We start from the raw sequence: 26,283 nt of genomic DNA, 5'->3' as shown, positions 1-26,283 counted from the left end.
TCCGCGATGCGATTCTTTTATTTTGACTACTCCAAAACTAATTTCCTTCACTTTTCTTCACAGTAGGAAAGAGTATTCTCACATATGTGGCGTTCATATATCTCGAAAACCGTTAAAAACAAAGAATATCACCTAAACTTATGCTTTGTACTGTAATCATTGGTCAAAGCGAAGATGAATTGTCATATTTCAATACAATGTATCAACATTAAAAATTAAAGGAAAAAAATTGCTAGGCCAAAAGTAAAAAGTGTCTGCTGCATTCGATCATGTTATGTGTTTTATATATTGCATATATCAGTGTATAAATAGCCGATAGGCATAGAAGCTTTAACACTTTACATTTTGTATTAACAACAGTCCTTTTTCCCCTTCACAAACCTTCAAGCATTTAAAAATGAGTAGTTGAGAAACACAGCAAAAGCTGAATTGATCTTCTGAATCATCATCTGCCCCAACAGTTACCGCTTTTCTTATAGCTCTAAATTTTTTTCCAACATTAAAAAAAAAAAAGAAAGAAAGAAAGAAAGAGAGAAAGAGAGAAAGAAAGAAGAAGAATGCGGGATTTTTTTTGGTATTTTAGCAAAATATATATGTGTGTATGAATGCGTGTGTGTTTTCATTAATTCTTTTCTTTGTTCAACCGCGTCAGCTTGTTCAAACACAAATCAGGTCTCCTTGCAGCTCTGCATATTTATGACCGAATACAACGGTTGCCAGGACTCTTTCGTATTGGTAATTAATATTTCAATCGTTCACTATTGCAACACATAACAAACTGACCTCAATAATGAGATAACACTTGTGGAAGCTCGCCACCCCATTCAACACTGTTATCGTGGCCCAAAACACGCCCAAAACACGTATCTTTTAGAGTATAATTTGCTGCCAGAAGTATCAAAAAGACTATGGTTACAAAAGACGAAATATTTAAAGGTATATCAGTCATTGAATAATATCATAAGCCTGTTCTGTGTTATTTATTTTAATCGTTTTTATAGTTTTTGGTATAAAAAATGCATTATTTTAAGAAGATAGCATCATAGTTGACTTACAAACAGAATTTCAGTAAGCGCCTTTCTTCCTTATTTCATATCCAAAAGCTTTTCGACAATACTAGATTATCCCCGTATTATTCTACTAGATTACTGGAGGCGGTCTCAATGTTGTTGATTTTGAATACTTACACTTTTACTGGGCGAGGATTGACTCATTTTGTATAATCAGAGCCGCTATAAATGGCCCAAACCCTGACAACGACCACAAAATACTCTTTACTCATCGCTAATAATTTCTACAACAAGAAATTGTTTCCATACTGATCGTATAATTTTCACTGCTAAGAAAACAAAGTAAGATTCATATTACAAGAGCTGGAATATTATATTTCATAAAAAAATGATACTAGCTATTTATAGTCTTTATAGTCTCTTAAGACATTTTCTTTAAATCTTCCCATTTTGAGGTTTTTCTTTTTAATATGGAACGCTCGCAATACAAGAACTTTTTTTTCGATAATTAAATCTTAACATCTGGCTCTACGTTTGGGACCGATTTTTAATTTATTCATACGTACGCCATGCCGGAAATTAGTTCAAGTGGATTGATATTGAAAAAAGTTTGCTTTAAAGATACTAGGTTAAATATCGTAAATGACGGGTTGAACGTTAGAAATAAGAACTTATAATACAATGTTTGCCAAAGTGCATAAATAAATGCCAAATTTTCATCGCGAAAGTTTTTCTCTTTTTGTTTTTTTTATTGGATTTTTGGTTTATATTTTTAGAATTTTATTGGAACTAAAGCTTTTTGGGTGAGCAATATTACACCAAATTTGAATGAATAATTCCATGAAGTGTGAAAATTTAATGTAGTAATTAACCGCTAGCAAAGAAATTATCGCCATTTTAGTCGAGTGGGAAGTATTTTTTGTTAATGTGAATTAATTAATCAATTAACTTATTTACTCTTCTTTCTTTCTAGTTTTCTCCTTTGTTGAATTTTTGTTGAATTTTTTATATGTATATGGCGCCAGATAGACTTGGTAAACTGGATTTTCTACCTAATTCGCGCTAAATCAGTCAACGGTCAGCGGATTGATTTCCAAACTTAAAGTGCATATCTAGGGGAAAAAATATTTTCAAAATCACTTATATGGGAACAGTGTAGTAGCATGGTTGCAGTATTTTTGTATGTGGACTTCTATTTTGAGAGATATAAACATTTGAAATATCAATATGCAAATGAGATGACGTAAATTCAAGAATAGGTTAAATTTTGCAGTGTAATTTACGACAATTGTTCTGAAGTGAAATAACGTAAAATTGTACAAAGCCATATATTTCAGTTATAAGGGTGATTCGCAAATGAAAAAACAGCAGTACCTTCCATAACAGCATTTTTGTATAATAAATTAGTCTTGAATTTACGTCATCTCATTTGCATTTTGATATTTCAAATGTTTATATCTCCTAAAAGAAAATTTTACATACAAAAATACTGCAACCATACTATTCACATATAATTGATTTTGAAAGAAAAAAATTTCCTTGATATACACTTTAAAGATTGGCCTTAGTTTCCTTCTCTCTTCAGACTTTCTTCGCTTACTTGCTTTTTCCCTTCTTCCTTGCCTTTTTTCTTCTTTATTGATTTATATTGAACTTTTTATCCTTATATCTCGCTATCAATCTTCCGGTTTCATTTCAAGTTGTTGTCAATCGCTCAGCGGTCGGCATGTTTTTCAGGTATTATAGATTCAATGTATAAACAAATTTTTTCAATGGATTCCTGCTGACTATGTAGTTGCCAAACAAATGGTCGGTCATAGGTCAGCAATCCGACCAGTTTGTGGTCGATCAGTAGGTCGGCTTTCCTAAGTAGGTGGTCGATCAGTCGGTGGTGACGTCTCATTAGGTGGCCAGTTAGTAGATCGTTGGACTGTTATTTAGCCATTCCCATTTTGAGGAAAAGGACTGGGTCGAGTTGACATTACAATGCATTTTTGGTAACATATTTCCAAGATGGCGCCTTTTTCACTTGGCACTTGGGCCGTAACCAGGGAGGAGCACAGGGTGCACTTGCACCCCCCACCCCACATAAAAGCTTAAGGTCCGCTCATCTATCTCCTTTTGCTTTAAAATTGCATGTAATTGTTTTTTGAGTAAATTAAGACCACTTTCCATCTGCATATTGTGGCATCATTATGAATCACTCTCCCATTATTCCCTTTTTTTGGTTCTACAAATCATTGTCTGTGCACCTCCCCTCAATATCCCTGGTTACGCCCCTCATAACTATATTCATACGCGGTAAAATTCATCAGGATTAAATTAAAAAAACTGGGATAAACTACATATACAAGATGGAATAAAAAATCTTATATATAATAAAATAAATAAGTAATTTAATTAATTAATTAAAAATATTATTAATTAATTAAAACCTGTAATCCATGAGTGCCGTGTTTTAAATCATCAATAAATCAGTATAACAGTTGGCTAAATTCATCAAGTGATAATATCAATATAATGATAAGAAGTATCTATTTTTCTTATAGAATCCTTATAAAAAATTCAATTTTATATTTAATGCCATTTCTTCTTTTTCGCTTATCATGAGCTGAAACTCCGCCTCCCTACTAATGCCGAGATGCTCTTTTCATTTCTGTTTTTTATTTTGACAAAACTGCTCCTTTTAATGGAGGTAGGGTCACGTGACCTGTTAGTGCAAGTCGTCTTTGGTGCTAATTCGCTGAAGAAGAAGAAACGTGCAAGGGAGTCTGGTATTTAGTTGTAGTTAATGACGCCATAAAGCAAGCATCCTACCCCTTCCCCCGCCCTTTTCCTTTGAATTAAATATAGTCGCTAAGTTACGTAATAACTCTCCTTAATAGCTTTTACCTTAGTTCCACCTTTAAACAAACACGACCAACACTGAGTTATCATAAATTTCAACCTTCAAGAAAAAGTAAACAAAAGATGTTATGCAAGAATATTTCGTTAAGCCATCTGACTAGATTCGATTTAGACTCGCAGACGGATTCATAAAACTGCTTTTCCTTTCTTTATCGTATTTTTCAAAACCTTATGTGTTTTTCTCTATGCAATTGACGTTTCTATTCGTTTTTCAGCCTTATTTGGCCTCCGGCTCGTGATTTTTAAATTTTTCTCGTGTTTCTCCCAACATCACGCGTGCCCTATTTCACAGGCCTAGCGTTATAGAACTTTAGCTTTATTGCTTAATTCACTTTCTTTTTAAATAGTTTTTTGAGTAAAAATAAATCATCTTAAAAATTACTATGATTCAAAATTCATCTGTACTTGTAAAATATATATTATGTAGTTAGAATGGATAACATTTTGAGACAGTACGATTCAGCTTTTAAATTAAATTTATTGAGCTTTCGACTGAACTTAAGTCGATCGGCTTAGTTTATCATTATGACTTTAGTTATGTCAAAAGCTCAATAGAAGCTTTGCACCATTACGTGATTACAGCCAGGAGAGGAGGCAGGAACAATGCAATCTGTTCTAATCTGATTTACATGAGAAAGAATTCAGTCTCCCAGGGGGAAAAGACTCTATTGTTGTGCCTCCTGTCCTGGCTGCCATCACGTGATGGTGCAAAGCCTTTATAGATTGCATTCAAAACCAGTTGTACAGTGTCTTAAAATATTATCCCTTGATCTTCATAATTTACTATGATATTTATTCTGTCTATTTTTAGAGACCTATCAAGATTTAGAGTCCAAATTTTTTTCGTGAATCTCCATTCCCAATAAAAAAATTTTTCCTATTATTATTTCAGAAACGAGAAATATTTGGTCTATTAGCCATTCCGAGATTAAGGAAAAGACTTTGTCAAGTTGGCATTGCAATGCATTGTGGGGATGTTTTAGGGGCTGTTTCCAAGATGGGGGCTATATATTTTATGGCCTAAAACTTGTTCCACAATGCATTACAGTTTGTTTGTTTGTTTTTTTCTCAAGTTTTTTTTCTCTTCTTTTATTGCGTCTCTTTTCTATGAAGCTATTCATATCATTTATTTTAACTGTAGTTTAAATTTCTAATTGTAAATTAGGTCTGAAAAGCCCTTAGGGAGTATTCAAATAAAAGTATTATTATTATTATCATTTATTATTATTATTATTATTATTATTATTATTATTATTATTATTATTATTATCATTTATTATTTTTGGTGACCCACTAATTTTTAGATTTTGCTAGTGTTTATCATTCACGACAAGACAAACATTTGGTGCATATTATATAGCTTAAATACTGAACCATAATGTTGACTGTGACGTGTCCTTTAATCTCTTATTAAATATATTTAACTGGGTTTCTAATAACAAATGCTCGTGTTCACCTAAAGGTTTCCTAAGCAGATTAACTTTGACAAACGACCATTGATTCTTAGGTCTCTTAATGATACATAAACCATTTTCCTGACTTGAATCCTCTTATATAATAGATGATTAATAATGTCATACAAACTATCATAACTAAAATACCAAGTAAAGACTGATTTGTGATTTATGCACGTCAAACCGGAACGAGAGCTCAAGACGTTATTGTTAACGGTTCTATTCTATTCTCCTTTTCGCTTGACAGGGTAATGTTTTTTCGCGAACGAACTTCCAGTGTATGTTAAACGAAGCCACTACCAACAAATAAAGGTAAGATTAAATTTTGAAAATTAAGTATTTTTTAAAATACATTGTCACGAAGAAGAAAGTGATCAAAGCTAATGATGTTAAGTCGAATAAAATTTTGGCTTAAAATAACATATTTTGATATACAAAAAATTCGTGAGTTTGAATACTGAACAAGCTTTTCAATAGAAATCGGGCAACAAACTAAGCTAAGTCTATGCTACCGCTGTGCGAAATTTTTAGGCAAAATTAAGCTTTGGGCTAGATCAATTATGGCAGTCAGACAAAATCAAATATAATTTGAGTGATCAATTATCGAGAGTAAAGACTGCAATTTTTCTTTATTTTTCCCCTCTAGAAGTAACTAAATATCTAAGTTATTTATTTGAATGTGAACTAAATATGAGCGTCGTTTTATATGAATTCCTTAGTTTAAACAGTTGCTCTAATCGCTAATAATCATATGTAAATAAGACTAACTAGGTGTGTGGTCGTTTTTGGGAAAGCGGATTTTTAATTTTTTTTTTCTTTTTTTTTGGTTAAGAAATTAAAAAAGTAAACTGAAAAAAATCAAATACTCGCCAACAATTTTGTTCCTTTGAGTTTGGTTATCAATTCTTTTTCATGATATTTCTTCCGTGAATTTGGAATCGTCAAGATTCGAAAAAGGGCCGAAAGCAATAAACATAAGCAATTATTTTCTTATTTCTTTTTATTAATTATATTGCGCAAAACTCATTATATCTCATTTTGAAATACCCTCATTAAATTACCAAATATCGACAATTATGAAAAGTTCAAGCGCAACCATGGTGACCCGTTTCGCCATTAAGAACAAGGTTCGAGGGCAGGTTGTGTTTATCTCTCTCTAATATCTATTTTGTACATACATTCTAAGTTTAGAGAAATCTTCGTAGGAAATAAGGACCTAAGCAGAATTGCTCCAAAACGACCTCTCTGAGACTCTCATAGTCAAGAGCGAAATCGAGCGTCGAAGTCTAGCGCGTGTGTTTCTAGTTGAGCTGCCCGTGCTTTATTTAATCAAAAAGGACTTTGCGCACTAGGACAAAAGCAATAGGAGTGTGCTTTCAATTTCTTCATTCGTCTTCAAAACAAAATCAAATATTCTAATTTGCGTTTTATTGCGCAGAGCGTTTCTCTACATTTTTCGAGTGTTCTGCCCTTTTCAAAGTGCTTTAAAATGGCAAGCAGAAAACCAGACGACTCTTTCAGATAGCGCGCGGTACTAATGATACCAAGGAAGTAGGCAAATATACCAGGTCAAAGCAGTAAAGATACTAGATAAGCGCCTGACTCTCAAATAAAACACCTAAAATTTGCGACAACAACAACAACAACAATAACAAAAAAAAAAACAACAAAAAATCGACTACTCAAGGCAAAAATATCATAATGAATAGTAGTCATGCAGATGCAGAATGCAGATGCAGAATGTAAAACATGCTTGAATATGTTTGTTTAACCACAATTTTTTGTGTAAAACACTTTTAGAACTTGACTTAGTGCAATGCTTATGTCTGTGATACAATAGAACATAAATAAGACCAAATAAGTTACTTTTTAAGTTTTGCATTTCATTTGATATTTTGCATCTCATTAGATATGTGTATAAATGTATACTACAACATTTCTGCAATCAAGTGTGTGTGTGTATATATAATAAAAATAATAGTGGTTAGTTTTTAGATGACTGTTCTATCTTGAGTACCACAGCGATCTGTTATGGGTCCACCGAAAAAGTGAAAAAAATTGGGTCTTAGGCAAAAGATGAGCTGAATCTTAAAATACGATAAAAATAGGGGTAAAAAAAGCAGACAAAAAAGAAAAATATATAAGTATTGACATAGTTAAACCTAGTGAAAATAAAACAAAAACAAAAAACAGGAATATCGCAGGAAGTATTATCGTACTTCTGAACTAGAAATGTAGGATTATCCTAAGGTTTTTACCACAATTTCGATAATGGTCAAACAACACCAAGGGTCTTATAATATTTTTTAGTAAATGGTGCTACCTTTGATTAAAAAATATCTTCAAATGGTTAAACTTAATTACGGTTTTCCATAGCCCGCGAATTCAGACAACGGCTTATTGTGAAATTGGTTTTTCACTGCCGCCGGCCAATACAGTCAAATTAAAATAAATTTTGATATTCGAATAATGAAACCATTGATGGAACCTGGGGGGGGAGGGGGGTAAGCTTGAGCCGTTTTGACTGTAACATGAAAGATACCGACTGATTATTTTTGATTGACAGCAGCGAAAAAACAAATTTGAGCGTGCAGCTTGTAATTACCGAGTTCGCAGAATATAGAAAACTGGAGTAACTTCCTATTTAGAGTCCATACCATAAGTGAAAAAAAAAAGTGAAAAACTTTGTAAGAAATTGCACAAATTAGTAAGTTCAGTAAATTGCATAGAGTTTGCTGAACTGTAACAATGAAACACAAACGAGCGGCAAGTTGGACTGATCAAGTGATTTCATTAAACAATTCCCCGTAAAGAGTCACACCATTTTATTAGTATATATAGGTAATAACACAATTTCGTGTTCAAGTAATTTGGGATTAATTTGCACGAGTGTGTTCTTCAGAGAGTTGAAATTACACGAGAGCGTAGACCGTAGTTCGTAACTCTTTGAAAAACACACGAGTGCAAATTACCCCAAATTGACCACGTAAAATGGCGGTCCCGTCTCTCTAGGAGTCGTTCAACATAGAGGGCCACAAATTTATCAGTTGCATCGGTGTCAACCTCTCTAAATACACCTAATTGAAAAAACGTTGTCGGGTTCAAAAAAAGGTTATATCATCAAAGCTAAGACCGAAGGGGAGCATGGGAAGACAAACAATTATGCTAATTTCATGCGTATTGCAGTTTTCCCTTCCTGTGCACATTTTATGCATCATGGCTTTGGCATGTTGTTAATCTAGGTCGACCGACTTTGCTCTACTGTGCATTTTTACATGTCTATATGCAAATATAATACGCATTTCGGAGAACCCAAAATCCTTTTCGGTCTTAGCTTCGATGATATGATCTTCTTGAACCCGACTACGTTTTTTCAATTAGCTGTATACTAGTTTATATTGTTATTTTATCCTTAAGTCATGAATAATCATAACGAATTAACATGGCCATTCTAGAAGTCACCCCAGGGTATAATAAATATATAAAAACATCTTTTCATCTGAACATTAGCAACTCCATTTTTTATCCTTAACGACTCTTTATTCCGCCTTTGGAGACCCCTTTGGTTGCCAAGCAAACAGCAAAAGCTAGAAAGTAAAATACAAAGGATTTTGAAGAGATAGCTAGCTAAAAACTAGTGTGAGCTGCGTCGGTGTTTCTAATGAAACAGTAATGATCAAAGGGTAGATTATATACCGCGAAAAGATGAAAAGACTAACTGACGTTTCGGACGCTATTAACCCTATCAAGCATAATATTTCCCCATTTCAGACCGCGCGTCATTCTCTTGAGAATGAGATTCTTTGTTTGCTTGAGTCATATCCATATCAATGTCTCGAATTTCAAAGTGTTTATATTGTCAAAGTGGTGCAGTCTTTACTTTACTTTTGTTTGAATGGAGAACATCAAAAGTCTATTTTAATAAGTCCGCATGTCTGTTTTATAATAACATCTTAACACTTTGAGCTTTAAGGGTTGACAAATAGCTAAGATTTTAATGTTGATACTGTAGAATGAGAGACTAATATCCGTTCACCTGGCACCGCGTAATTTACTTACTTCCAATAGAATTACCTTTTTTGAAATATTTTTTATTTATTTATGAAGTATGAAGACCTAATGGATGGATAGATGGATGAATGGATGAATGGATGAATGGATGAATGGATGAATGGATGAATGGATGAATGGATGAATGGATGAATGGATGAATGGATGAATGGACGAATGGATGAATGGACGAATGGATGGACGGACGAATGGACGGACGGACGGACGGACGGACGGACGGACGGACGGACGGACGGACGGACGGACGGACGGACGGATGGAGGAATGGAGGGATGGAGGGATGGAGGGATGGAGGGATGGAGGGATGGAGGGATGGAGGGATGGAGGGATGGAGGGATGGAGGGATGGAGGGAGGGAGGGATGGAGGGATGGAGGGAGGGAGGGAGGGAGGGAGGGAGGGAGGGGAGGGAGGGATGGACGGATGGACGGATGGACGGATGGACGGATGGACGGATGGACGGATGGACGGATAACAATTCCCATTTCATTGTTTTTAAGAGTTCTCACAACCTTTATCCATACACTACTAAACATTTCACAATGGCTTATTTCATCCTAAAATAACTTCGTGAAATGCCATTAAGGCTAACGTTGTGCCATTGTCTTGAACTACATCTGTAGCGAAAACCTATCAATCAGAATAAAGAACTAAAAGGAAAGCCAGCGTCTTTTATCATAACAAAAACTACGTGACATTGAAACCCTGCCAATTGTCAGCAAACAAACCTTCCTCCTTTAAATTCAAATTTAAATTATACATTTATATATGATATTTTCATCTTGGGTCAGATGTTCCTGTGTCATTTCTATCTTCTAGAATATCTTTATCTTTGTTGCCACCTAGATTGTACTTTTCTGAAAACAAATTGGAAGCAAAAGTCCGAGTGATATAACGCTCTTCAGCTTCGAATTATGCTTTGATAAAAGGCTTTTGTCAGCTTATCGTTGCGTGTTCTGTATTTCTTTTCTTTAGCACTCAGCAGCTGATCGGCCATGACAATTCAGCCTACGGCAACGTTTATAATTGATCCGGTGCTAGACCTATGGCAATTAAAACTGTGGAATTGAAATATAGGGGTGGGATTACTTTAAAGGTGAAGGATGTGATGAGGAAGGGAGGGAGAGTCTTGTGTAGTGAGAATGAAACAAGTTAAAATATTAGCTCTCGAGTGTAATTCTTGCTAGTGGACTTGGCATCACATGTGCTGATGTACGATTTGTTTCTTTCTTGGTTCAAGGGTATTCTCCCTCCTTAAAAGCCGTGCCCTGACTTAGATCAGCATAGAGGTTGTTTCAGGGTTTGATCTGTGAGTTAGCCATGCCCTGACTTAGATCAGACCGGAGGTTGTTTCAGTGTTCAATCTGTGAGTTAGCCATGCCCTGACTTAGATCAGACCGGAGGTTGTTTCAGTGTTCAATCTGTGAGTTAGCCATACTTAGATCAACACAGAGTTATTTCAGGGTTCAATCTGTGAGTTAGCCATGCCCTGGCTTAGATCAGACCAGACGTTGCTTCAGGGTTAGATCTTTGAGAAAGCCATGCCCTGGCTTAGATCAGCCCAGGAGTATAATTACTATGATAGAATAAATAACAAAATAAATAAATGGTATTTACCACTGGCTTTCCACGGACAGAGTGGCATTACATCCACTGAAATAAACTCATAGAGATTATCACAGATGTCAAGAGCTTGATATCGTTATCATTCATGAGTTTCCATATCATATCGCGAAAGAGCGAGTCCGCCAGCAAGTGAGCGATATGCAATGGAAAACGAGTGAATATAAACTATATCAGGTTCTCAACATTTGCTAATTTATTTATCACAAATTAAGGGTCGATAAAATGACTAAATTTGCAGTTTCCAGTTTACCGTGAAGTGATATCGTATCACTTCACTGATATGGTTTTTATTCACGGCTTTATCACACAGATATCGACCCTATATGTGTAATAAAATTTAAATACCACATTGCTTGTGTAGCAGAAGTTAAATTTTCTTAGTACCTTTTTTTCCTGTCTTTTTTTTTATTATTATTATTTATTTATTTATTTATTTATTTATTTATTGTTTTTGGTTTTTTTGTTTGTTTTTTTGTTTTGATTTTGCTGTTGCTGTTTGTTTTTAAAAAACAAAGACTTAGAAGCATTTTCTTACCCCCCCCCTCCCCCAACCTACTGATTCACTTTTGCCAGTTCCCATCCTTAACAAAATATGATAGACTAGTAGAAATTCATTTTATTCCACAAAGAGCAATAGAACTTCGATTCAATTATCTGCCGTATGTTAATAGATCTGTTCGTTAATTATACTTTTTTCGCCGTTATTTTACTACTTCTCGTCCAACAGGAACGCATTAAGAAGGAAAAAGAATGCTTTCTGAGAACTAGCAGTCCAAAACACACGAACTAATCAAACGGTGAGTTATTTTGACTTATTTATTTGATATTTCATTGCGATCATAATTTTATTTCCTGAAATAAAATAAATTGACTTCAAAATAGAATGCTACCCCATCTAACAACTTTCCCTCTTTTTTTCACGTGCACTAGCATGGAATATCATTGTTATTATTATAAACCTAGTTAAATAAAGTTCTAGCGTTAGGAGTTTTCTAAAATTCTTTCAACGTCGTTGCTATTTACAAGGTGTTTGGGTCATTTATTTTCTCCACTTTTTGCTAATTGTTAAAAGTGCTTTGCAAAGCGAACGCTTCTCGTTAATTAGATAGTTACTATAGATTATAAAATCTTTGTAAAAAAAATGTATTATTCTATACATATTGCACTAATAGAATATTTGGAATTATGTATATTATAATCTTGAAATGTAGGTTATTTTGACATAAATAAACTATAAAGAGGGATATAACAGACACACCATCCATTTCTACACCATCGTCTGATGAACTAAGTCTAGCAGTTTGCAGCCGAATCGTTGCGATCCTTCTACAAATGGTCCCTTAATCGTCAGACAAACGAATTCGTATCATTTATCACACGATTCCAAGACGATACTTTTCATTTTATAAAAAGAGGTTATATTACAGACTTATTTTTTACGTCAGCGTTTATTCAACTAGTTGCTGGTCTTCCAGGGAGCTGAAGGTGCGTACTTTGTCCACTCTCTCCATCACTGCTTTGTTTTAATGGTGTTCAAAGCTAGAGATATATCTTTTAGAGAGAAGTCGAAACAAATATGTGCGGAGAACTCGGGGCAGCGCACTTACCAAAAATAAATTAATTAATTAATAAAATGAAAATAATAAAAATAATAAGAATAAAAATAAATAAATAAAATAAAAAATATACATATATAAATTCCATGAAAAAAAGCATCTTCTTTAAAAAATAAAAAATAAAATACAATATTTAAATATCAAATACAAATAGATAGATCATAACGGATTATTTATAATATTATCTTAATGTATAGTTTGTTTTGGACATAAATATACATAGGGTGTTTCTGACATAAGTTTGTAACAGTGACAACACTATAGCAAAATACCAAAAATAGCCCCTGTAAAAAATAAGTAGATAAATAAATACATAATAAATTTAGTTTTTAGTTTTATTAAACAAATAAACAAGGGAATGAATGGGATAGATACAAATAAACAGATCATGCAATCTTAATAGTCATGTCATAATGAATCATAGAATATTTATAATAGATCTATATTAGAACTGATCTACATAATGCAGGAAAGCTGGAGTAACATTTACTTTTCTAACCCATCTCTCCTTGTGACGCCAAAATGTCTGTTGTTTTGGCTATTAAAAGTTTCTCGGTCGTTATTCTACGGCTGATCTATGATTATCCGTAACGTTACGGCGTTATTACGACCAGGTATTGCTAGCTCGTAAATGAAGGAATATTTAGAATCCTACAAAGCGAATAATCGATTCAATCTCTCCAGTCATAACAAGAAGAAAACGCGAGCAAACAGCGTAGCGCGCGCAGAAAAACAAACAATCGAAATGTATGATTCTAATAGTAGTACACCTTTTGCTGTTCATTAAGAGAAAATGTACATTCATTTGTGCCAATAGTTGTATCAATAACGTGTAATGTACTTTCATCAACATCACAAGTAACATCATTAGCGCGGACCAACTTTCAATAACGATATTTGAATATACGTGTACATTCATAGGCATCAATGTACAATCAATAGCGCGTTTGTACATTCATATGCGCGGATTGTATTTTCTTGTGCGCGAAATTCAACTTCAATAACACCAAATGACAAACAATTGCATTTATGGACAATCATTTACCCAAAAGTGAAAATTCATTAGTGCTATTAGCATAATCATTGACAATCTATAATGCGTTTGGACAATCATGAGGGCCAATGTTATATTCTATAGCGTGGTTCGACAAACATTTGCATGATTCGAATGAACAATAAGAGAAATAAAACAATCATTAGCGATTTTTTATCTATTTTAGCCTTTAATTTCTTCGCCATTTATACATCGTGGCAAATACGTTTGCATATAACTGAACCACTGACCACATTTAGCGATAGTGATAGTTGCCACATTTCTCTGGAGCCCTTCCATTAGCAACTGCGTTCTATAGTGACCTAGAGCAATCCCTTGTCGTCTTGCCTCAGCCCGATCGTTCGTATGTTGTTGGATCTCTGGACGGCTGATGTCGCCTTTGATTGCTGCTTTAAGTGAGCTAATTGCTATTCTCCTACGCAGCCGCTATTATGGAGGCAGTTACCTGAGTTTTTTTATATGTTTTAAAGTGATAAACAAAAATCGCTAATGATTGTTTTATTTCTCTTATTGTTCATTCGAATCATGCAAATGTTTGTCGAACCACGCTATAGAATATAACATTGGCCCTCATGATTGTCCAAACGCATTATAGATTGTCAATGATTATGCTAATAGCACTAATGAATTTTCACTTTTGGGTAAATGATTGTCCATAAATGCTACTGTTTGTCATTTGGTGTTATTGAAGTTGAATTTCGCGCAAAAGAAAATACATTCCGCGCATATGAATGTACAAACGCGCTATTGATTGTCTATTGATGCCTATGAATGTACACGCATATTCAAATATCGTTATTGAAAGTTGATCCGCGCTAATGATGTTACTTGTGGTGTTGATGAAAGTACATTACACGTTATTGATACAACTATTGGCACAAATGAATGTACATTTTCTCTTAATGAACAGCAAAAGGTGTAATATCAAACTATACCTATGATGTTTGCAAGCCTGATTATGAAAGATTCTCTCATATTCTGGATTATCATATTTAAAAAGATCATAATTCTTCTGTTATTGATTCAGTATTGTTGTTTTTATTTTACTATATATACACCTACTTGCAAGAACGTTGACATACGAAAATAAAACAGTGATTTAGTGGGATAAGAATTATATTAAAAAACAAAAGAAGATCACTGAAGCTGAACTTTTTCTTTTGTCTTTTAATGTATTCCTTTCTCACTAAATTGCTAATGTTCTATTCTTGTATGACAACGTTCTTGCAAGTAGGTGTATACACTCGATTGCAGAAACGTTGTAGTATACATCTATACATTTGTACAAATATCTAATGAGATGCATAATGCAAAAAAAAAAAAAAACCATTTTAAACGCTTAAAACCTGTACGATAATAATCTGTACGATTTAATAGACAAGAAAAAATATTTTGACAGTCATTGAATGAATCACACAATAAATAAATCGACTTTTCTGTTTTGCATATCATTAAATATCCTGAATAAATTAGATATATGTATAAATGTATACTACAACGTTTCTGCAATCGAGTGTATATATATATATATTTTTAGAATGAGCAACTAAATTAAAATAATCGACAGGTCTCACGTCTATTATGAATATTATTTTTCCATTCAATAAAAAAACGAGGAATTAAGACGTTGCTTTGGTCATTTATTGCGAAAACTTAAGACAGACAACATGCAGTCTTAAAAGTCCAAAATTTCAAAAGTCATGGATAATTGAGTTGAAAAATAGAATATGACCGTCTGACTCAAGCGACAGAATTTCGTTTGCCTCCGGGCAACGTAATGTGCTACCCCATATATAAGTGTCTCCAATTTGATCTCAATAAACTATTATAAATTATTTATAACGAGGTATTAAGAAATTATGCATTTTTAATAACTGGGCTCCCTGTGTTCTTTCGAGCCTCAAAATATCGATGTCAAAATTTGCAATATTTTTTGGCACTTTCTTGATATATCAACCAATGAAAATATACATAACAAACAAAACAAAAACAAAAAAAAGGAAAGAAAAGAAAAGAAATGAAAAAAATAAAAAAGAAAAGAAAAGAAAAGAAAGAAGAAAAGATTAAAGGAATATAATGATGGAAAGTTGCATTCTTATTTAAATATTGGGCTTAAATCGTATTGTGAGTCAATATGTTGAAATATGGAGAATTAACCACTTTTTCGGGATTAAAACTAAACTTAGTGCATGATTTTGGTGTAAAGTAATTCCTTGAATAAACTGAAGTAATTTGAGGCGGATTACACGCAATTAAGTTAGTAATTGTATGATCACTCTATAATCCCATATAAGCAACTACAGTATTATTTTCAAATTCTCTCTCCTGTCCAAATTAAAGATTAATTTGGATCGTTTCCATTCGCCCTCTTACGAGGGAAAACTATGACTTATGGAATCAGTCTAGTATAGCTTGGGATGATATAATTAATCTGCAATAGGACTACATGTCTGTCCAATTTGGAAATAATTGAATTCAAAAAATTCCTCGGGCTCTTCCAATTTTGTCAGTCCTCGGATTTTTTTTTATCCAATAATTTCCAACTTGTACAGCAGTCCTATTACCTATACTTAAATGCGGCCGCTTATCGCTGTATACCCTTTCTAGAAACCCCCGCTCACGAAAAATGCCTCTAGGGTCGCAGTTGGTATTTGAATTAGACTGAAATACAATTTTAATGGTAACTATTTTCTTTTTTTTTTTTATTAAGAACTTCCTCTTACTTTATATTATATACTTCACGTGCCATAAGGAAATAATAGAAATAAGGCGAACACACCACGTGAAAGAAATTAGATAATCTTTGGCATAAGTCGGCATAAATCTGATCGAAAAGATCAAGTAGAATACAAAGCTGAGTGCATACGGATCCGTGCATGACATACATATCCGTGAAAAAGTTAACTGACAAAATTGCATATATTTAAGTGCAAAGTATTTTATGTCTACGGTCTACTGAAGTCTACAGAGCTTACTGATTTGTGGAAATTTGTGCAATTTCTTACGAAGTTTTTTGTGAATATATGGTATATAGAATGAACGAACGAACAAACGAACGAACGAACGAGCGAACGAACGAACGAACGAACGGACGGACGGACGGACAAACGGACGGACGAACGAACGGACGAACGCACGAACGCACGAACGCACGAACGCACGAACGCACGAACGCACGAACGCACGAACGCACGAACGCACGAACGCACGAACGCACGAACGCACGAACGCACGAACGAGCGAACGAGCGAACGAGCGAACGAGCGAACGAGCGAACGAGCGAACGAGCGAACGAGCGAACGAGCGAACGAGCGAACGAGCGAACGAGCGAACGAACGAACGAACGAACGGAAGGCCGGACTGACGGACAATCGAAAAAAAAGAACAGAAAAAAAAGTAAGTAAAATGACAGCTGGTAATATTTATGCTACCTATGTTCATTAAACCTAAAAACCCATTAGTGAAAGGCTTTATCACTTCATCGATCATATATCAGCCCAGTAATGGGAGACATCATTTCACTGGAGGTCTACGTTACTTAAATTATTGTGACCTTGCTTTAAGAAGAGATGCTCTGAGATTCCGTGTACTTCTCAAACATTGAATTATTAATTATAAATTAGCAATTACGGGTCTATTTCATTTAAACTTGACATGGACATAATTTGGCGCATTTTATTGAAATTATGATTGAATTTTTATGTTATTGCCTAATGTCATTTGATAATGTATAAAAATGATGGTTAATGGGATGATATCATAATACACAACAAAAAATGGCAATGTGTATATGATTTAACAGATCAAAAACAGTTTTCCGTGTTTGATACTCTGATCAAAACACGCGGGATGTTGGGAGAACACGAGAGGAGCGTAGGAAACCAAAGTCTAAGTAAATTCTCCCTACTTGCCGTCTTATTCAAACTGACCAATGAGCGCGCGCGATAGATTAAAAATGACGATAGCGTGTTTTGATACTCTCATCAAACATGGTTTTCGACCAATCATAGCGCGCGTAGTATCCCAATTATTTGATAAATGTTATTTGTATAAAAGTCTGAACTAAATAATGATGATGTTAATCCCTGCCAAAGAAGTTATGGGATATCTTCGGTGATAATACAAAAAGCTCTCAGAATTTGATTTAACGGTAAAGATAACTGAAAGAGCTTTGCCAAATGAATCCGATAATCTATTGGTCGCACTGATATAATAGTATCGATAAATAAGAATGTTTTTAAAACTTCGCCGATAGTTATATTCACCATTACTCACACCACTCAAAGGTTAATGTTATTGAATGGATGAATACATGTTGAACGCACAGCCAGTATATCCATCTCATCTTCTGAAAGGTATATACACTCATTTATAAATCTATTACAAATGATACTCTATGTAAACGTAAAAATCAACATGTGAGTTGAGAGCTGTGTGTATAGAATTTTATATACATGTATATACATTTTCGTATCCGCAAAAAAAAAAAAAAAAAAAAAAAAAAAATTGCGGATACAAAAATTTCCGGATATGTGTGGACGGGACCTAAGTCTTAACTGAGATTCCTTGAGCCATAAGTTCAGCAGTATTTTTTTATTTGTATTCAGTCTTGATCACGATGTACATGAATGCAATCAGTTTATCGTCATGATCATGCAACGGCTAAAATTTTGAACTTGGAAAAATATTGGTAGCTGTTTAGTGATTACGTTTCCTAAAAAAACAAGTACGTCAACGAGTACGTGACGAATTTCAAAGTTGGGTTATACGTTGAAATTGAGAGGGAGATGAGAGCAAGAGTAATAATAATAATGATGATAATAATAATAATAATAATAATAATAATAAAATTGAAGCAAATTGTAAATAAAGATAATGACAATGTATAGAGCTTATAAAGCGCGTTCTTTTACCTCAATGCGCTTAGTAAAACTCAAGAAATAATAATAAAAACAAAATAATTAGATTAAATAAATAAGTAATATTAGTAATAATAATAATCACTTTGAATATTCATATATTCGCGTTATTCCAGCGTAGGTCTGCGTGTTCAAAGTGTTTGTATTGTTGAAGCTGTGCATTCCGTTATTTTATTGTTTCATTGGTATTAGTGAATATTTGGATACTGATACAAGGCTAACCCTGTATCTAAGGCCCCGTCCACACTATGCCGGATAAATTTGAATCCGAATTTTTATTTATTCGGTTAGGCCTACCGTCCACACTAGTCCGGGCGATTCACTGAAAACGAATTTTTTCGAATACGGTCTCCAGAGTGGAACAATTTGAAAACGCCGGCTAGCGGCGTATTAGTGTGGACGGAAAACTTTTTTTTCGGTTTCGGTTTGAAAATTCGGATTCAAAGATATCCGGCATGGTGTGGACGGGGCCTAAATGAGTCAAGGAACACGGCGGTATTTGACAGATTCAAAAATGGTCTATTACTGATGATAAATAACTGATATTAGTCTTTTTTTTGCTATATACTTCATTATAAATGTTTGACTAAAGCTTAAGGCTATATCTTCAGTTTATCAACATATCAGGTGATCGGAGAACTTTCCCTGTGGTACACCCTGGGGCAATAATTAGAAAAGAAGTCATGTGTTGTAGAACTTCAACAAGTCCTGGTTTTTATGCAACATTTATAAGAATGGGTGGCGGTGATTCTTTCTTTCTTTCCTTTCTTCCTTCCTTCAATTCCTTCCCTTCTTTCTTCCTTCCTTCTTTCTTTCTTTCTTAATTTCTTTCTTCCTTTCTTCCTTTCTTCCTTTCTTCCTTTCTTCCTTTCTTCCTTTCTTCCTTTCTTCCTTTCTTTCTTTTCTTTCTTTCTTTCTTTCTTTCTTTCTTTCTTTCTTTCTTTCTTTCTTTCTAATTCTTTGTTCTATTCATAATACATTTCAGGGTAGATATCACGTGATAGCCGTACTTTCAAGAGCTCTATCCCGATTGGTTCATTCTGACGCTTATAACAAACTACACACAAGCTCTGTGGATCATAACGTGTGTTAAGGTCTTATCGACAGGAGCGACTTGAATCACTCAAGATAGACGAGAGACTACACTTAAGGTATTTACTATTTCACACCGCATTGAACCCAACATATACCGCTCTTAAATCCGTGTACCTTATGGCTTTATATCAGTTTTGAAGGTCAAGTAGTAGTGGTTGGAATGAACAGGCCAAAAAGGTTTTTCTCGCTTCCGCCAATCAAAAATAATCAGTCGGTACAATTTATATTTTTGACTAGCGGCAGTCAAAACTAAATTCCAACGGGCAACTCACAATAACCTACTTCGCATTTTATTAGAAATTTCTATAGATACCGTTAGCATGGAGCATTGATGAAAAAAAGGGGTGTTGCGGGCACCATCGTCCTTCATAAGCAGTGAACATAGACTAAAAAAAAACTAAAGAAGGTTGAATATTACTATATTTCTTTTTACACTTAGTATATTACAGGCGTAATACTATCTACGCTGTCTTGATTTGTTTTCATTCATAATTTTGAGTTAATATCGTACATGCATATCGATCTTTGTCACGTTTGTCGGTTTTAAACTGCGCATGCGTGCGATAAGAGCTGTTTAAATATCGTCGAATCTGTTTCAAGATATTTCTCTTTTTTGATTTCTTGTAGTTTCGTTTTCTTTCTTTCTTTCTTTCTTTCTTTCTTTCTTTCTTTCTTTCTTCTTTCTTTCTTCTTTCTTTCTTTCTTTCTTTCTTTCTTTCCTTTTTTCTTTCTTTCTTTTCTTTCTTTCTTTCCTTTTCCTTACTCCCTTGGTTGTGAAACTCAAAAAATTCATTAAAACCTTTTAATTTAAAAAACAAAAAAACAAAAAACAAAAAACAAAAAAACTTTGCATTATTATTTCGCAACGACTACCAACCCAAAACATCTTTCCACATAAATTCACATTATTCCACAAAATATCTAAATAATAAAAAAATTCTTACATATTCAAGAAAGATCAGTATTATACTATGGATACATCTATATGAATTTTACCGAGTCATTTTGAAGGACATTTTAACATTCATATTTTAGAGAGTCACTTAGCCTTCAACGAAGACTGCTTATCGCTAGTATAACATCTTAAACCTAATTACAACGTTCAAATCGCGGTGTTTTTAAAAGAAACCAAGTAATAAAGGCAGTAATTCAATCAGCTCGATAGTAATATTACAAAGAGTAAGGCTTTACCGAGTTCGTTTCAGAACCAATACCTTTAAAGTTAAAATTAAAGTTAATCTAGATGATGAATAAATGTAAACTTTAAAAATGTACAAATTCACTAAGAAACTGCGTGTAAAGGTTAGGTGTGTAAGAAGTGAAAAAATATCTGTGTTTTACTTTCCGATGTGTGGTTTGAAATATCGTTTTTTTAGCTGCAAGCTCTTTAGGTAAAAACCTATTATTACTCGGAAGATTGAGCAATCATTCTCTGAGTATCAGACATAAAAAATATCTAAAAAATCCAATTAATTTATATAATTACTAACACTTACATGTGCTTTCGTTTTTCTTTCCTTTCCATTTTACTTATTTACTTTTGTTTCATTATTTTTTCGGTAATCTAGACGTGCATTTTGCGTAGTTTTTATGCATTTATACATAGTCAATATAGCTCATACATAATCCATTATAAGTGAAAATTATCGATACTTCAATATTTATTGCAAGTTTACACTGACAACTTCCTAACCGTGAAAACACTTTGAGTTTTTTTTGTCACTTTTTAAAATGCATGCTTTAAATCATCCCTTGAGCCAATGGATTGGAGAGTAAGATTTATTCTGATCACTCGGTGTATTTGAGAGTGTTTGAAACAGTAGAAAGTTCAGGAAATAATCATCTTTGGGGCGGGGTGGGAAGTAAGATTTCCGAGTTCAGAATTAATTCTACTTCAGTTCGATACTTTTTGAATGAGTGTAGAAAAAAGAAAAAGAAAAAAAAAAAAAAAGGAAAGATATTAAATGTTCTGTAAAATTTCGACTCTTTTTAAGGATTTTACTCCTGATTCTTTTTAAATATACATGTTTAACTTAGCCAGACTTACTCAGTAATATTGAGATGCTCTCTCAAATGGCAAATTAGTTTGAATTTACTCTTGCTAATTAGTTTGAACTTCGAAACTCGCCCAGTTGTTTACTCGTTTTTCAAATAGCCTTTTCACTTTGCAGTTTAAAAAGGATAAATTTGAGAAGAACCTGAAATAGGACGATCGAGGACGTTTTTTAACCAATAACAGTGCGCGAGAACGCTTCTTAGCCAATCAAAATGCTCCGATACGACAATGTTACGGTCACGGTCAAGACGCACGTTATTGCTTTTTATTAGACATATAATATAAAATTTATCTTAGTACTAAAAGTTTACTGACGTTCGTAGACTCCAGTATGCCTGGCGTACGAACCACTCACACATATTTTGACAAGATATTACATTAGCACTGATATGGTACCTTGGTATTTGTGTTATTCATCAAGAAATAATGGATTGTATTGAGCCAGACCCCAGCGCCCTCTATGTGACTAGCTTGTCATGTTCGTATTCTTTTCTTCAAGTCTATCAATTTTCATCGAATCAACCCTGCAATCAACCTATGCGCTGATCAGGGCATAATCAATGTTCTTTACAATGATGTTTCTCGGGGGACTTGACAGACTGCTATTACGGCGCAAATTGCAGCCATGCAGTTTGCAGTCGTAAGTGTTTGTTAGTTTACAGATCGAACCCTGAAACAACCTCAGAGTTGGTCTATGTCAGGGCAAGGATCTAACTCAGAAATCTCGGATTGAATAGGAATCTAGCTAGCGCGGGGTTTTGCGAGGATGGGGAAGCCAGGAACCCAAAGAATAAGCCCCTTAACCGCCTTGGATGTAATGTTTTCTCATTTCAGACCACATGTCATTCCCTAGAGTATCATTTCTTTGTTTAAGGATTGCGCATGAGAAGACATAATAGATATGGATACAACTCAAACGAAATATCTTATTCTCAGGGAAATGACAATGACAGTGGCCCAAGATTGCGAATTTGATATTTTTAAGAGTAATATAAAGGAATTCTAAACTTGCCTGTTCATTAATGGCGAATTGCACTATTGCACAAAAGAAAATTTCTTATCATTCCTAGGAAGCTTTCCCTGAAGCACGTGAAATTTTTTAAGGAAGTTTGTACTCCCAACTGAGATGCACGATGATTTAGAAATTTTACAGTCGTTATCGAATCTTGATTTTTTTCCTTTTTTGTTTTATAATTAAACCCTGGTGTTAACCGTATGTTATACAAACTCAAATAACGACAAAAAAAACAAAAAAAAAAGGTTTAACAACACAGAGTCGAGTTGATTATTCAAATATTTATCTTAAAGATCTCAAACATTGATCTTGTCAGACTTTTCAGAGTGCGCTTTCGTAATTACTCTATATATTTTAACATTATCGTTGCAATACTCGTTATTATTTTTGCAGTAGCGAAATATTCATACGAAGCAAATCATATCAAAAGTACTTACTTGAATGAATATATATATTTTTCCAATTCATTTAGATTTTTTTGGTAGAATTTCAAATGATTTCAGCATTTAGTTTTCTATCTTTTATCATATGTGAAAAAACCCCACATCATTATTACTGATTGATGTAATAATTTACAAGATAAATTATTTAAAATTATCCTGTTTTAATCAGGAAAAATATAAAACTTTTTCTAAGCTTTTCATTCTTGTGGATATTTTCAATTGCTGAACCTCGAAGATTTTTATTTTCCCATTTTTGTCGCGGAATTTTTTTACTGAATTTTGAGTTTTTCGGAAATATGCATCCGAGGTAAGAATTTTAATTTTGGAGAGAATAAAATGAAAAATTTTTATTTAAAAAAAATTATTCTTAATATTTTTCGACAATTCCAACAAGGAAAATATGAATATTGTCATACCAGCGAAAATCGGCATTCTTCACCTTGGCATAATGGGGAAAAGATTTAAAATCCCTTAGGTATAGCAAAAAAGGCTTGGGGGGGGGGGGGGGGGGGGAATCTTTGAAATTAAAACAATATATAACTTAAAAACGACAAAATACGTTTTAAAAATTGTGAGCCCATTAATATATAAAGATGGTTTCCTCGAAAAAAAAAAACTTGTGTTAATTCAAAATTATACGTAATTGGCTTCTATGAGAATTACTTAAGTTCACTATTGTACGTTTGTTCATCCTTACACAATATAAATGACCTTTTTCGCAGGTAATCTAACATTGCAAACTCGACAAAAACAACCAAAAATTGATCTCCACCGGTTAAAAAAACTTTTAGGAGCTATAAAACGTAAATTCAGACCAAAGCAGCAGCGTTCGCTAGAACAACAAATTTATTAAAGTAATTAGAAGACGGAATATTATTGACTACATTTTAATTAGGAATTTTGTAGAAGCTTTTTATTAAGTCAGCATCGTAATATATTGCGGGTGATGTGAATGCTGTTAGAAATATTGTGGAAATACGTTGTCGACTTCCCAGGGTAAGACCAAATTTGTAAAACAAAGCAACAGGGCGCAGCTTAAAACTAAAAAACTGTGAACCCCATACTGCGATTTTACTCTCAACGGGGTTCACCACTAAGAAGCTAGCCAAAATAGCTCGATAAGCGATCTTAATTTCCAGTTCAAAAATAAGCTAATCTAAAATTCTAGCCTTGGGGAAAAAATAAGAATCGAGTTCACATTAGTTAGTCTGCGACACTTTGACATTAAGAAACATTAAAAAATATTTCTCTTAAAACCTCAACTTCATCAAACGATTGTGGTTAAGAGACTACATTAGTTTTGGTCATTAGACACTTATGATATAATACCAAATTCTGGAGAAAAAAAAATAGTCCAGAAAAACGTTTATTATTTAATTAGTTGAAAATTTACCTCAGTTATTCCTATGTTGGCGTTATTTCTTATTCGTTCCTTCTCCCTCTCATGCACATCTAAATTTAGATTTTTGAAGCCGAACACACGATTCGATAAGTACCGCGATCAAATTTTACCTTTTATTTGTAATCAGTCTATTACGCCTGATATAAATTAAGGCGCAGATGCAAGATTATGACCAATTCAATTCACTTTTATTTGCCTTATCAAAGGCTAGTTTTGCGGTTTGGAAATTTTTTTTCAAATTACTTGCTTTAACTAAAAAACATTTTCTTCTACAAATGATTTCGATCGTCTTCAACAAAGCATATCTACAGAAAAGCACTTTATATGTTTACTGTCTGCTGGTGGTAGAACAGAATTCGTGAGCAAAACTTTGTGGTTTTGAGATTTCTTAAGAGATTAAGCTTAGCGGCCAACTATTTACACAACCCATGCAATAAGCTGCAGAATAGCAGAATTCAACAGGCGTAACATTTTAAGGCAAGTATTTCTTTCGATTTACCAAGCTGCTAGTAATATCGGATTGGGATTTTCAGTATTCTGGCCTAGCTGAAATTAAAAATGTGTTCATTGGGAAAGTAGCTTGTCGAGATCATGAGGAGATCAAACTATCAGAGGTCACGTTTCAAGGGGTCTTGGTTGGGATAAGCCGTTTGGTGTACTTCGCATAATCCAGCGATATCGTTGTATTTCATCTTACCAACTGCGTTTCTTTCAAACAGGTGATCGAGTACAGTCCAACGATATGGCTTGTGTATCAACCACTGCAATACTAGCGATGCTTTTTTTATACTTTACTGGATGTACTACAATCACATTCAAATCCAAAACCCACAAACCAGAATCCACTTCGCCTGAGATCTCAGAAGGGTTTTATTTTCTTTCCGAGAACGTCTTTGCTGAGAACGGAACTTTTTCTTCTGATAACACAACCACAATCGCAAGAGGAAAGGAATTGAAGATGGAAGAGTTATCAAAATCTACCCTAGATGAAAAATGCGATGGTGGGCTGCCTATCTCTGCTTCTTGGCAATATTACGGCCCTTATGCTAAGTCTTCAACAAAGATGAACTCAAAGTTAGGAGTGGAAGGGATTTTCCCACATCTCATTAACAAAATGCTTAATTTCTGCTGCAACATGTCGACGGTCGTGTCCTATGGAAAAATTATCAAGTCGATTAGAAAATTAGAGGGACAGCTGGATGACCCTCAGGCAGCCTATGATCTCACTTTCCCTATAACTGGAATTAGCGAGGATGATAAGACTTTTAAGGATCTACAGTTTATCCCTGTTGTACAAGCCCCTAGAGTGGCACTACTTGTACTTGATAAGGATATGACGGATCAGACGTCGCAGTTGTTGATGACTGTCACTAAGGCTTGGCCAATTCTTGTGTTTATTATCGTGGCAGCAACTCTTTCTGGTATGATCATCTGGGCTTTGGTGAGTCTTTGATATGTTTTAATGAATTACTGATACTGGATTTTTGTCTGTCTGTCTATTTATCTGTCTCACTGATTCGTCTCTTTTTCAACGTATTTGTCTGACAATCTAATGTCTGTCTGTTTGTTATCTGTTTCTTAATCTGTCTTTCAGTCCATTTATCTGTCTCATTCCTT

General features: G+C 34.0%; 1 protein-coding gene across 6 annotated transcripts in view; it reads left to right on the top strand.

The window, feature by feature from the left end:
* Positions 1 to 26,283, top strand: part of LOC116293260 (uncharacterized) — a 49,788-nt gene that overhangs the window by 17,318 nt on the left and 6,187 nt on the right. For 4 of the 6 annotated variants that reach the window (XM_031700666.2, XM_031700664.2, XM_031700663.2 and 1 more), the window contains exons 2-5: positions 5,619 to 5,683; positions 11,794 to 11,863; positions 19,641 to 19,806; positions 25,386 to 26,107. In XM_031700666.2, the coding sequence (XP_031556526.1) occupies positions 25,409 to 26,107 (699 nt within the window). In that variant the 5' untranslated portion in view covers positions 5,619 to 5,683; positions 11,794 to 11,863; positions 19,641 to 19,806; positions 25,386 to 25,408. Of the gene's footprint in view, positions 1 to 725; positions 937 to 5,618; positions 5,684 to 11,793; positions 11,864 to 19,640; positions 19,807 to 25,385; positions 26,108 to 26,283 lie in introns of those variants that run through there. The other 2 variants (XM_031700662.2, XM_031700667.2) reach the window with 2 other exon arrangements.

This window comes from Actinia tenebrosa, unplaced genomic scaffold (genome assembly GCF_029948245.1).
Source record: "Actinia tenebrosa isolate PJP-AT-01 unplaced genomic scaffold, QUT_ActTen_1.0 PGA_scaffold5__44_contigs__length_20552954, whole genome shotgun sequence".
Classification (NCBI taxonomy): Eukaryota; Metazoa; Cnidaria; class Anthozoa; order Actiniaria; family Actiniidae; genus Actinia; species Actinia tenebrosa.
The sequence above is the reverse complement of the archived record's forward strand: the minus strand, read 5'-3'. Positions and strand labels throughout refer to the sequence as shown.